The sequence below is a fragment of the Oncorhynchus keta genome, chromosome 9, assembly GCF_023373465.1.
Source record: "Oncorhynchus keta strain PuntledgeMale-10-30-2019 chromosome 9, Oket_V2, whole genome shotgun sequence".
Classification (NCBI taxonomy): Eukaryota; Metazoa; Chordata; class Actinopteri; order Salmoniformes; family Salmonidae; genus Oncorhynchus; species Oncorhynchus keta.
In genome coordinates, this window is record NC_068429.1 from 11,304,402 (window position 1) to 11,318,836 (window position 14,435).

The window sequence follows — 14,435 nt, forward strand, 5'->3', positions numbered from 1 at the left end:
AGCATATGGGGCGCACCGATTGGTGTCACCTCGTTAGTCAATATGTGTTACCCCAGTGCTGGTTGCCATGTTGTTAGTGGGAAGGTGTATCACCTGTGCTGGCCCAGATGCTATTTAAGAATGGCTGGCCGAGTTCTCCAGTTGTCTTGAGAGATGTGGAGAGTCAACACCTTTAGTTGGCTCTCTCTACTTGATTTCTAGAAAAACATTCCTTTGTCTGATCTTCCCTGTTTTTGTTTTGCTCCACCATGTCTGTTTGCTTCCTGTCTTTAAGTTTGGTGTGGGTTTTTATTTTGTTTGCCTCTTCTTGGGTAAATTTAGTGGGTCTCATGGTGGGTGTCTTTAAGGTCCCAGTTGCTGTTGCTAGGCAACTTTCAGTGGACACCCCCACGAGTGTCTTTCAGAACCTCTCCTAAAACCCCACCTGTTCCACTTTGGTTGTTGGTCAGTGACTCTTTGTTAGTTCCCCTTTCTGTTCTTGCTGGGGAACATAACAGTATACTTCTGCTCAGTGTGTATTTAACTTGTCTAAAGTATGGTATCATTATAGCTTTGTCTTATTTTTTTGTTATTTTTTTGTTGAGTATATAATTATATATATATATATATATATATATATATATATATATATATATATATATTGTGTTGTCTATATATTGTGTTGTGTGATTTGTGTGTAAAACTGAGTAAACAATGTTAAAAAAAATATTCATGCTTTTTCCCAATAAAACAATATGGGTTAGGGATATATTAATATCAAAAAACATAATCATTACAGAGGAAAGGGGAGAATGGTTATACACGTGGCTGAACAAGTTATGGTGTCATCTGCCCGGGCATGTTTTGGACAGGGTTTCTGAATGTCCACTCATGCATGACTAGCCTGGTCCCAGATATGTTTGTCATATCATGTCAATTCCTTATCACGCTAAACAGTCATGATAGCACAAACAGATCTGATCAGGCTAATGCATTGATGGGAGGATCATAGTTTTTGCCTAATATCAGGAAATTGTTTACCAGATCCAGGCAATACAAAGATGGTGTATTACTCACTAGATGTGTTGACTTGATTTATGAGAAGATCTTGTCTATCACCTTCATGGGGAATTTTGATTAGACTTTAAAGAGTCCTTTCAGGGGATGAGTGGAGGAACGGGTTCATGCTCAGTTTTAAAGATTAAATACTGTCGAATTTCATGTATATTCTCTCAAATATGCCTCTCTCACAGGTGTTTTCGTCAGAATTTCTACTGAAGGTACACTAAAAAAGTCTCATTTCGGCAAAGTGGCAAAAGAGCACAGCCCTCAGCATAAAAGTGCTGACAAATCGATGTCTCATGCAAATCTTAACCAGCGCAGCTTAGCTTGACTCCACTCTGAGAAAACTAGTTCAATTTCTATCAAATAGCCTAGCAGAACTTCACTTCAAACGTTCATCAAGTAGTAAAGATAAATCCCTCAAACAAAAAAAACAGGAAGTGAGTAGTGTATGTTGCGATTGTGTCGTAGATGTCCTTTTCCGTAGGAGAGGAGAAAGGTCTTCACAAGTGAGGATGTTTGAAACCCAACGATGTCTGAACATACCATGTGGCCTTCCCAGATGTCCGGTAGCAGACCTCAATGCTTCAGCTGGGTGGAGGGGGGGGGGGGAATAAGTGACGCACGCACTCTTTTGATTCCTTCCTGGACACAGGAAAAAGGGGGCAGACAGAAGCGATGCACATTTCCTCTCTATTAGGAAATCCTGCACCAAATAGAATGTCTATCAGTTAGTTAGTTATTGATCAAATCCCAGCAGGCAAAACCGGTTGAAAAGACGTCATTATGACATATTTTATGATCAGCTCAGGTCGTTTCATCATTAGATTTTCTTTTAAGACCTCTTCAACTGGTTGTAATCTGGTTGTTCTGACCAGATTAATAACCTAAATACGTCTTTCCCTGGTATCATGAGGGTTGTAAACTCGTTACCTGACGTCTTAACTTCCAGAAAACCTTTTGTTAACCTGAATATAACGTCAATATGACAGCCCGTGACTAATTTTGGCCACTGGCCTGCTGCTTTATTTTGACAATGTAGGGAAAGTAAAACACATTTTATAGGTGCAGTAGCTACAGATTTAGCTCCAAACGGATCTTCACAACATTGTCACCAACCAACAATGGTATGTGTTGGAGCATTCTATTATTCCATTCTATTACCGTATCAAATCAAATCACATTTTATTTGTCACATGTGCCGAATACAACAGGTTCACCTTACAGTGAAATACTTACTTACAAGCCCTTAGCCAACAATGCAGTTTTAAGAAAATACTGAAAAAAAAAATACATAAGAGATCATAACATTGAGTGTAGGAGATGGTTGGAAAACTCATGACTATGGTGAATTTTGATTTGGGGCTTCATGTTCCCTTGAGACCACAGAAGCTTCCACATTTGCTGTTTTGTGTAGTGGCCAAGTATCTGTGTGTGTTCTGCCTTGGCAGTTCGTGTGGTGGTGAGTGGCTGTGAGTTGTGACTCTCTCTCTCTGCCCCCCTCTCCCCCCTTTATCCCTCCCCCGCTGTCTTTCTCTCTCTCTCTCTCTCAGTCTCAGTCTAGTAATTATAAAGGTCATGGAGGAACAGTAGCACTGCCTTGAACCATCTCGCTGCCTTGAACCATCTCGCTGCCTTGAACCATCTCGCTGCCTTGAACCATCTCCCTGCCTTGAACCATCTCGCTGCCTTGAACCATCTCGCTGCCTTGAACCAGCACCCTGTCTTGAACCAGCACCCTGTCTTGAACCAGCACCCTGTCTTGAACCAGCACCCTGTCTTGAACCAGCTCCCTGCCTTGAACCAGCACCCTGTCTTGAACCAGCTCCCTGCCTTGAACCAGCCGCCTGCCTTGTACCAGCACCCTGCCTTGAACCAGCTGCCTGCCTTGAACCAGCACCCTGTCTTGAACCAGCTCCCTGCCTTGAACCAGCTGCCTGCCTTGAACCAGCACCCTGCCTTGAACCAGCACCCTACCTTGAACCAGCACCCTGTCTTGAACCAGCTCCCTGCCTTGAACCAGCACCCTGTCTTGAACCAGCTCCCTGCCTTGAACCAGCTCCATGCCTTGAACCAGCACCCTGCCTCGAACCAGCACCCTGCCTCGAACCAGCATCCTGCCTTGAACCAACTCCCTGCCTTGAACCAGCTGCCTGCCTTTATTAGGCACAAAGTGGACGAAACGGTTCAGAATAGAGTGAAACGGGGAGGTACTACTATCTGAACTTCCAATAAGAAATATGTTTTTTGTTTTATATTATGCTACAGAGGGTGGCTATAAATGTTTGACATTTATATAAAAAAAACTGAAATATCACATTTACAGTATTCAGACCCTTTACTTAGTACTTTGTTGAAGCACCTTTGGCAGCGATTACAGCCTCAAGTCTTCTTGGGTATGATGCTACAAGCTTGGCACACCTGTATTTGGGGAGTTTCTCCCATTCTTCTCGGCAAATTGGATGGGGAGCTTTCCTGCACAGCTATTTTAGGTCTCTCCAGAGATGTTCGATTGGGTCCAAGTCCAGGCTCTGGCTGAGCCACTCAAGGACATTCAGAGACTTGTCCCGAAGCCACCCCTGCGTTGTCTTGGCTGTGTGCCTTGGGTCGTTGTCCTGTTGGTAGGTGAACCTTCGCCCCAGTCTGAGCACTCTGGAGACTGTTTTCATCAAGGATCTCTCTGTACTTTACTCCATGTATCTTTCCTTCAAACCTGACTTGTCTTCCAGTCCTTCCACTGAAAAACCTCCCCACAGCATGATGCTGACACTACCATGCTTCACTGTAGGGATACTGCCAGGTTTCCTCCAGACGTGACACTTGGCATTCAGGCCAAAGAGTTCAATCTTGGTTTCGTCAGACCAGAGCTCTGTCAGAGTGACAACCGGGTTCTTGGTCACCTCCCTGACCAAGGCCCTTCTCCCCCATTGCTCAGTTTGGCCGGGCGGCCAGCTCTAGAATTGGTCTTGGTGTTTCCAAACCTCTTCCATTTAAGAATGATGGAGGCCACTGTGTTCTTGGGGACCTTCGATGCTGCAAAAATGTTTTGGTAGCTTTCCCCAGATCTGTGCCTTGACACAATCCTGTCTCGGAGCTCTACGGTCAATTCCTTTGACCTCATGGCTTGGTTTTTTGACATGCACTATCAACTGTGGGACCTTATATAGACATGTGTGTGCCTTGTCAAATCATGTTTCATCAATTGAATTGACCACAGGTGGACTACAATCAAGTTGTTGAAACATCTCAAGGATGATCAATGGAAACAGGATGCACCTGAGCTCAATTTCGGGGGACTGAAGGGTCTGAATGCTTATGTAATTATGTTTTTTATTTGTAATACATTTGCAAAAATGTCTAAAAACCTGTTTTCGCTTTGACATTATGGTGTATTGTGTGTAGATTTATGAGTATGTTTATTTATTTAATCCATTTTAGAATAAGTCTTTAACGTAACAAAACGTGGAAAAAGTCAAGGGATCTGAATACTTTCCGAATGCACTTTAACACAGACAAAAAAAAACAGACAATTCAAGGATTTCTCATGACTTACTTACCTGGGGTATGTTCAAACCTCAACGGGATGTGTTTAATCAAATCAAATCACGCTTTATTTATTCAGCACATTTCAGACATGGAATGCAACACAATGTTCTTCACAGGAAAAAAAATATTAAAAAACAATTAAAATAAAATCTGAAATATTTACTACACAACAAACAAACATAAGATTTATGAAAGAATGACACAAACTGAACAACTAAAAGGAAAAGCAAAGCTAAGAAGGTGTGTTTTAAGGTCTCTTTAAGATCTTTTGTAAATATGTCTACAGTTTCGGCCCCCCTCAGGTTCTCTGGCAGGCTGTTCTAGAGGCTGGAGGCATAGTAACTAAAGGCTGCCTGTCCATGCCTCTTGGTCCCCCTCAGGTTCTCTGGCAGGCTGTTCTAGAGGCTGGAGGCATAGTAACTAAAGGCTGCCTCTCCATGCCTCTTGGTCCCCCTCAGGTTCTCTGGCAGGCTGTTCTAGAGGCTGGAGGCATAGTAACTAAAGGCTGCCTCTCCATGCCTCTTGGTCCCCCTCAGGTTCTCTGGCAGGCTGTTCTAGAGGCTGGAGGCATAGTAACTAAAGGCTGCCTCTCCATGCCTCTTGGTCCCCCTCAGGTTCTCTGGCAGGCTGTTCTAGAGGCTGGAGGCATAGTAACTAAAGGCTGCCTCTCCATGCCTCTTGGTCCCCCTCAGGTTCTCTGGCAGGCTGTTCTAGAGGCTGGAGGCATAGTAACTAAAGGCTGCCTCTCCATGCCTCTTGGTCCCCCTCAGGGTCTCTGGCAGGCTGTTCTAGAGGCTGGAGGCATAGTAACTAAAGGCTGCTTCTCCATGCCTCTTGGTCCCCCTCAGGTTCTCTGGCAGGCTGTTCTAGAGGCTGGAGGCATAGTAACTAAAGGCTGCCTCTCCATGCCTCTTGGTCCCCCTCAGGTTCTCTGGCAGGCTGTTCCAGAGGCTGGAGGCATAGTAACTAAAGGCTGCCTCTCCATGCCTCTTGATCCCCCTCATGTTCTCTGGCAGGCTGTTCCAGAGGCTGGAGGCATAGTAACTAAAGGCTGCCTCTCCATGCCTCTTGGTCCCCCTCAGGTTCTCTGGCAGGCTTTTACAGAGGCTGGGGACATAGTAACTAAAGGCTGCCTCTCCATGCCTCTTGGTCCCCCTCAGGTTCTCTGGCAGGCTGTTCCAGAGGCTGGAGGCATAGTAACTAAAGGCTGCCTCTCCATGCCTCTTGATCCCCCTCATGTTCTCTGGCAGGCTGTTCCAGAGGCTGGAGGCATAGTAACTAAAGGCTGCCTCTCCATGCCTCTTGGTCCCCCTCAGGTTCTCTGGCAGGCTTTTACAGAGGCTGGGGACATAGTAACTAAAGGCTGCCTCTCCATGCCTCTTGGTCCCCCTCAGGTTCTCTGGCAGGCTGTTCCAGAGGCTGGAGGCATAGTAACTAAAGGCTGCCTCTCCATGCCTCTTGGTCCTGGGCTTTGGGATGGTTAAAAGACCAGTGCCAGAGGACCTGAGGGACCAACTTGGTACATAACTTAAAAGCACATCCGACATGTATTGTGGTGCACAATTGTGGGTTGATTTAGAAACCAATAGAAGAATCTTACAGTAAACCCAAAAGGATACCAACAACCAAAATGTCACATTCCGACGTTACTCCAAGTAGCTTATTATTCATAAAAATTCCACCACATACCTAGTTCAAGTGGCTGTCATGGTAATGTGAGACCCAGCCATACCCTGTAGATGCTTTGGCCTATTAAGAAGAAGGGGTTTCCATGGTAACATATTATTTCTGAAAAAGGATACACAAATCCTTTGATCCTGAACTCTTTCACATAGACCACTAAAGACGGCTATGCTTTTTGTTATCCTCCTCCCTACCCTTCAGCATAAACAACATGCCATTGTTGTCTCTATGGTGGACTCACCAACACGATATAACACATTCCTTCTACCCCAACACCTGTAAACAATGTTCAAATGGTACTTTGAAGAGCCACCTCCAACGTGAGGCATCATTCAACTTGCCCATCGCTCAATAAAGGTATTTTGGACAGCGTGACTCTCCTCTCTCTGGGTATCCAGATACATCAAGACTATATAGGATTACATACACATAGGCTTACATTACATACACGCTTTGAGATAATAATGCCACAGACCTGGGTTCAAATAGCATTTTAAAATCTTCCAAATACTTAAGCTGCTTGACTGGTTTTGCCTGGTGCAAATGGAACCAATGGAATTGTCCCCAAAGTGTAAACACGCCCAACAGGCCCTCCGGGGTGGCTCAAGTCAACCCCCTTAAAGTATCTGAAAGATTTCACTGTTTGACTGTTTCACTATTTCAACCCATGTCTGTTATGAGATGAGCAGAAGCCTTTCGAGGGCGAACGCTGTTTTCCAGTAAGTTTGCTCCAACAACGGGTTAAGAGATACGTTTGTGCTTCTTTCCCCTGTTGTTGTGCCATCTGGCCCTCAGTATGTGCCCCGGGTAGTTGTCTGGAGAGATCGGCCAATCGGAGCCAGGCTGATGCCTAGTGCCCCAGTCCCACAGGAAATGATCTGACACCACTGTGCCACGAGGGCTGCAACCACCCCGCCCCCAGCGGTACTCAGGATGTCTCAAGATATCAAGCTGTGGTCGTGCTTCAAAGTGAAGTCTGTGATATCTAGTGGCTATATGTTTGCTGCTCCATATTTGAGCTTGAATTTTTATAATCTGTTTCAGATAGAAGGGTAAACATCTCTCTGTGTAGAGCTGTAATATTAGGCTTGAAAAGAAGTCTCGCCACATGTTTGTGTGTCCGCCAAAATCACGTGCACTGACAGTGTTGTGATTCCTACTGTGCTCAGGGTCAGTGTCTCGTTCCCAAGGTCTCTGATATCTCCGACCCGCCAGACAGGAATGATACTTTGTACCAAGTACACTATTGGTTTTCTCCTTGAAACCAGGCTACCCTGCTATTCCTCTGGGGCGGCATGGTAGCCTAGTGGTTAGAGCATTGGACTAGTAACCGAAAGGTTGCAAGTTCAAATCCCTGAGCTGACAAGGTACAAAATATGTCGTTCTGCCCCTGAACAGGCAGTTAACCCACTGTTCCTAGGCCATCATTGAAAATAAGAATTTGTTCTTAGTAAAATAAAGGTAAAATAAAAAATTTAAAAATAAAACATTCCCCAGCCTGGTTACTCTACTACCCTACTATAGCCCATAGAGACTTAACCTAATTTTTCATTAAAACTATGAACAGTGATTGCTACTGTATGTCCAAGTGACTGTTAAAAAGCTGTTATCACCTCCTCATTCAGTCTCTGTTTTCATTCAGCCCAATGCCCGACCATAATACGCTTTGGAATGAGTCCCAAGTGGAACCCTATACCCTGTATAGTGCACTACTTTTGACCAGAGCCCTATGGGAGGTAGTGCACTACTTTTGACCAGAGCCCTATGGGAGGTATTGCACTACTTTTGACCAGAAACCTATGGGAGCCCTGTGGGCCCTGATCAAAAGTAGTGCACTATATATGGAATAGGGTGCCATTTGGGACACAGGAGTGGTATTGCTTTTTCAAGATTGACATGTTTGCTTCCACTTTGCTATTACAGGAAAATTAAAATCATGTCGTTATCCCTCGGCCTGAAACACAACACCTGCCCTGGTTTTATGGGATGTTGATGAATAACTGCGAAAAATCTGGGTTCCCACCGAACACAAAGCGCTCTTATTTGTCCAGCTGTGAAGCAAGCCACCATTGCATATTAACAAGAGAAAAATAAGAAAATAAAAGTTTCATATTTTTGGGATCTGGCCAGAGTGAAAGGTCAGGTGAGGCCAGAGTGAAAGCTCAGGAGAGGCCAGAGTGAAAGGTCAGGAGAGGGCCAGAGTGAAAGGTCAGGAGAGGCCAGAGTGAAAGGTCAGGAGAGGTCAGAGTGAAAGGTCAGGAGAGGTCAGAGTGAAAGGTCAGGAGAGGTCAGAGTGAAAGGTCAGGAGAGGTCAGAGTGAAAGGTCAGGAGAGGGCCAGAGTGAAAGGTCAGGAGAGGTCAGAGTGAAAGGTCAGGAGAGGTCAGAGTGAAAGGTCAGGAGAGGGCCAGAGTGAAAGGTCAGGAGAGGTCAGAGTGAAATGTCAGGAGAGGTCAGAGTGAAAGGTCAGGAGAGGTCAGAGTGAAAGGTCAGGAGAGGGCCAGAGTGAAAGGTCAGGAGAGGGCCAGAGTGAAAGGTCAGGAGAGGGTCAGAGTGAAAGGTCAGGAGAGGGTCAGAGTGAAAGGTCTGGGAACAAGAGGCAATACACAGTAACAGAGTGTTTCTAATGATAGAGGCTGGGAACACAAGGCAATACACAGTAACAGAGTGTTTCTAATGATAGAGGCTGGGAACACAAGGCAATACACAGTAACAGAGTGTTTCTAATGATAGAGGCTGGGAACACAAGGCAACACACAGTAACAGAGTGTTTCTAATGATAGAGGCTGGGAACACAAGGCAACACACAGTAACAGAGTGTTTCTAATGATAGAGGCTGGGAACACAAGGCAACACACAGTAACAGAATGTTTCTAATGATAGAGGCTGGGAACACAAGGCAACACACAGTAACAGACACCAGAATATAACAATTGGCTTATAAAAGAAGTGTCAAAATGCCACCTGGATAAACCATCAAACAATGACATTTTTTTTAGGTGGTATATCTTTACGAAAACTTTAACCTCTCTCGAGGTGAACCTTGGAAGGTCAATGTCTAAAGACAATTTTCCTTTGAGATCAAAACATGGTAGCTTATCAACCTTAAGTCGTGCATTGGTACAAATCCTATTAAGTGCACAACAAACTGCTGTACTGTTCATGACCACCAGGTGGGGCAAACATTGAAATGATACAAATGTTTATCTTGAACCACGTCAGTATTTGTCAGCATTCTGTAAAGTATTTAATGTGGAAAACCCAATACTCAAGTATAATAATATTAGACATTGAGGCAAACATAAAGCAAAGCAGTAGGAACAAACACTTTTACGAAATCCATGCTGTGTTCACATTCATTCAAATATATACTTTAGGCTTTACCCAAGTCTGTTAAAATTGGCATCTCAAGTCCAGACAAAAGACAATCAGAAGTGGTTATTGCCTTGGCGAGTCTTCATCAGACACCATTTGTGTATTTTTCTACTTTGGGCGTAGGTGTCCACAGTGCCGTGGGCGGTTTGTCCCTGTCGTTCTACCAGATCAGACTGTTTGCTTGCAGACTGGTTTGACTGTTTATATTGGCTCTTATCCATAAGACTGGAGTGTTTGGGGATGCGTGCTACAGCATAATAGACAAGCAGGGTGGGTCACAAACGTCACCCTAATTCCTACTGGTTAAAAGTAGTGCACTACATAGGTAATAGGGTGCCATTTGGGATTGAACCAGGCACTGATGAAGCCAGTCATGTTCTGTCACACCATAGACAAAAACCACACCTTAGGACTGACTGGCACGGCAATAGAGAACTAATGGGATGCCAGACGATTATATTATCATGGCAAATAAATGGTGTGAACATCCATAGAAAAGTCACAATGGACTTTTTTTTAGTCATCATTGATTGTTTTGAATTTACTCTATGTGCTGATGTTGTGCTGATGTTGTACTGATGTCGTGTTGATGTTGTGCTGATGTTGTACTGATGTTGTGTTGATGTTGTGCTGATGTTGTGCTGATGTTGTGCTGATGTTGTACTGATGTTGTGCTGATGTTGTACTGATGCTGTGCTGATGTTGTACTGATGTTGTGCTGATGTTGTACTGATGTTGTGTTGATGTTGTGCTGATGTTGTACTGATGTTGTGTTGATGTTGTGCTGATGTTGTACTGATGTTGTGCTGATGTTGTGCTGATGTTGTGCTGATGTTGTACTGATGTTGTACTGATGTTGTGCTGATGTTGTGCTGATGTTGTGCTGATGTTGTACTGATGTTGTGCTGATGTTGTACTGATGTTGTGCTGATGTTGTGCTGATGTTGTGCTGATGTTGTACTGATGTTGTGCTGATGTTGTGCTGATGTTGTGCTGATGTTGTGCTGATGTTGTGCTGATGTTGTCTCTGCCTGTGTGTGTGTCTCTATCTGTCTCTCTGTCTATTTCTCTCTCACTCTCTCTCGCTGTCTCTCTGTCTGTGTGTGTGTCTCTCTCTCTATCTGTCTCTCTGTCTATTTCTCTCTCGCTCTCTCTCGCTCTCTCTCTCTCTCTGTCTCTCTGTCTGTGTGTCTCTCACTCTATCTGTCTGTCTGTGTGTGTCTCTCTCTCTGTATCTGTCTCTCTGTCTCTGTCTATTTCTCTCTCTCTCTCACTCTCTCTCTCTCTGTCTGTCTCTGTCTCTGTCTTTCTGTGTCTGTCTATTTCTCTCTCTGTCTCTCTCTCTCTCTCTCTCTCTCTCTCTGTTGTCTGTTCTTCTGTTGTCTGATGTTCTCTCTCTCTCTCTCTCTCTCTGTTGTCTGATCTCTCTCTCTCTCTCTCTCTCTCTCTCTCTCTCTGTCTCTCTTTCTCTCTGTTCTCTGTTCTCTGCTCTCTCTCTCTCTCTATTCTCCACTATGCCGCCTTTGTCCAACCCTCTGATGACTGCAAATCAAAGTTTACTGCAGAGGAAAATGGCCCCCTTTTGTATTTTCCTTTCTTTCTCCTCCATGCCTCGTCCACTGTTTCTGTGTGTGTCTGTCTGTCTATTTCTCTCTCTCTCTCTCTCTCTCTCTCTCTCTCTCTCTCCCTCCCCTTTCTTTCTCCTCCATGCCTCGTCCACACTCTCTCCCCCTTTCTTTCTCCTCCATGCCTCGTCCACACTCCCTCCCCTTTCTTTTCTCCGTGCCTCACCCACACTCCCTCCCCCTTTCTTTCTCCTCCATGCCTCGTCCACACTCCCTCCCCTTTCTTTCTCCTCCATGCCTCGTCCACACTCCCTCCCCCTTTCTTTCTCCTCCATGCCTCGCCCACACTCTCTCCCCCTTTCTTTCTCCTCCATGCCTCGTCCACACTCCTCCCCCTTTCTTTTCTCCTCCGTGCCTCCACCCACACTCCCTCCCCCTTTCTTTCTCCTCCATGCCTCGTCCACACTCCCTCCCCCTTTCTTTCTCCTCCATGCCTCGTCCACACTCCCTCCCCCTTTCTTTCTCCTCCATGCCTCGCCCACACTCTCTCCCCCTTTCTTTCTCCTCCATGCCTCGTCCACACTCTCTCCCCCTTTCTTTCTCCTCCATGCCTCGCCCACGCTCCCTCCCCCTTTCTTTCTCCTCCATGCCTCGTCCACACTCCCTCCCCCTTTCTTTCTCCTCCATGCCTCGTCCACACTCCCTCCCCTTTCTTTCTCCTCCATGCCTCGTCCACACTCTCTCCCCCTTTCTTTCTCCTCCATGCCTCACCCAGGCTCCCTCCCCCTTTCTTTCTCCTCCATGCCTCGTCCACACTCCCTCCCCCTTTCTTTCTCCTCCATGCCTCGTCCATGCTCCCTCCCCCTTTCTTTCTCCTCCATGCCTCGTCCACACTCCCTCCCCTTTCTTTCTCCTCCATGCCTCGTCCACGCTCCCTCCCCCTTTCTTTCTCCTCCATGCCTCGTCCACACTCCCTCCCCCTTTCTTTCTCCTCCATGCCTCGTCCACACTCCCTCCCCCTTTCTTTCTCCGTGCCTCACCCACACTCCCTCCCCCTTTCTTTCTCCTCCATGCCTCGTCCACACTCACTCCCCCTTTCTTTCTCCTCCATGCCTCACCCACGCTCCCTCCCACTTTCTTTCTCCTCCATGCCTCGTCCACACTCCCTCCCCCTTTCTTTCTCCTCCATGCCTCGTCCACACTCCCTCCCCCTTTCTTTCTCCTCCATGCCTCACCCATGCTCCCTCCCCCTTTCTTTCTCCTCCATGCCTCGTCCACACTCCCTCCCCCTTTCTTTCTCCTCCGTGCCTCACCCACACTCCCTCCCCCTTTCTTTCTCCTCCATGCCTCGTCCACACTCCCTCCCCCTTTCTTTCTCCTCCGTGCCTCGTCCACACTCCCTCCCCCTTTCTTTCTCCTCCATGCCTCGTCCACACTCCCTCCCCCTTTCTTTCTCCTCCATGCCTCGTCCACGCTCCCTCCCCCTTTCTTTCTCCTCCGTGCCTCGTCCACACTCCCTCCCCCTTTCTTTCTCCTCCGTGCCTCACCCACACTCCCTCCCCCTTTCTTTCTCCTCCGTGCCTCGTCCACACTCCCTCCCCTTTCTTTCTCCTCCATGCCTCGTCCCACCTCCCTCCCCCTTTCTTTCTCCTCCGTGCCTCACCCACACTCCCTCCCCTTTCTTTCTCCTCCATGCCTCGTCCACACTCCCTCCCCTTTCTTTCTCCTCCGTGCCTCACCCATGCTCCCTCCCCCTTTCTTTCTCCTCCATGCCTCGTCCACACTCCCTCCCCCTTTCTTTCTCCTCCATGCCTCGTCCACACTCCCTCCCCCTTTCTTTCTCCTCCATGCCTCACCCATGCTCCCTCCCCCGTTCTTTCTCCTCCATGCCTCGTCCACACTCCCTCCCCCTTTCTTTCTCCTCCGTGCCTCACCCACACTCCCTCCCCCTTTCTTTCTCCTCCATGCCTCGTCCACACTCTCTCCCCCTTTCTTTCTCCTCCATTCCTCGTCCACACTCTCTCCCCCTTTCTTTCTCCTCCATGCCTCACCCATGTTCCCTCCCTCTTTCTTTCTCCTCCATGCCTCGTCCACACTCCCTCCCCCTTTCTTTCTCCTCCATGCCTCGTCCACACTCCCTCCCCCTTTATTTCTCCTCCATGCCTCGTCCACACTCCCTCCCCCTTTCTTTCTCCTCCATGCCTCGTCCACGCTCCCTCCCCCTTTCTTTCTCCTCCATGCCTCGTCCACACTCCCTCCCCCTTTCTTTCTCCTCCATGCCTCGTCCACACTCCCTCCCCCTTTCTTTCTCCTCCATGCCTCGTCCACACTCCCTCCCCCTTTCTTTCACCTCCGTGCCTCACCCACGCTCCCTCCCCCTCTTTCTCTGGCTTCACAAATCACAAAAATGGCAGCTTTGGTTCAGGTCATGTAAAACGAGTGTACATCAATTTCTTGTTCATCTTGGGAGGAAGGGCTGTTAGAATATAGAAGGGCCATTTGAATACAGAAGGACTATTAGAATACAGAAGGACTATTAGAATACAGAAGGACTATTAGGACTATAGAATACATAAGGACTATTAGAATACAGAAGGACTATTAGAATACATAAGGACTATAGAATACAGAAGGACTATTAAATCAAATCAAATCATCAAATCAAATTTTATTTGTCACATACACATGGTTAGCAGATGTTAATGCGAGTGTAGCGAAATGCTTGTGCTTCTAGTTCCGACAATGCAGTGATAACCAACAAGTAATCTAACTAACAATTCCAAAACTACTGTCTTATACACAGTGTAAGGGGATAAAGAATATGTACATAAGGATATATGAATGAGTGATCTGACAGAGCAGCATACAGTAGATGGTATCGAGTACAGTATATACATATGAGATGAGTATGTAGACAAAGTAAACAAAGTGGCATAGTTAAAGTGGCTAGTGATACATGTATTACATAAGGATGCAGTCGATGATGTAGAGTACAGTATATACGTATGCATATGAGATGAATAATGTAGGGTAAGTAACATTATATAAGGTAGCATTGTTTAAAGTGGCTAGTGATATATTTACATCATTTCCCATCAATCCCATTATTAAAGTGGCTGGAGTTGGGTCAGTGTCAATGACAGTGTGTTGGCAGCAGCCACTCAATGTTAGTGGTGGCTGTTTAACAGTCTGATGGCCTTGAGATAGAAGCTGTTTTTCAGTCTCTC

General features: G+C 46.4%; 1 protein-coding gene and 1 long non-coding RNA gene across 3 annotated transcripts; one reads left to right on the forward strand and one right to left on the reverse strand.

Annotated features, from left to right (window-relative positions):
- The first annotated feature begins 4,830 nt into the window (after positions 1-4,830).
- On the forward strand, positions 4,831-6,062 carry LOC127931897 (uncharacterized). Of its 2 annotated transcripts, none has more exons than XR_008143389.1 (3): positions 4,831-4,889; positions 5,046-5,201; positions 5,982-6,062. It is a non-coding gene; the product is annotated as an uncharacterized LOC127931897 (long non-coding RNA). The 2 variants fall into 2 exon arrangements; XR_008143390.1 differs by having other exon boundaries at positions 5,124-5,279.
- A 5,368-nt stretch (positions 6,063-11,430) lies between these two features.
- LOC127931878 (uncharacterized) lies at positions 11,431-12,825 on the reverse strand. The gene has a single exon (XM_052526020.1). It carries the CDS (start codon positions 12,823-12,825, stop codon positions 11,431-11,433), a length of 1,395 nt encoding a protein of 464 aa, XP_052381980.1.
- Positions 12,826-14,435: the final 1,610 nt, after the last annotated feature.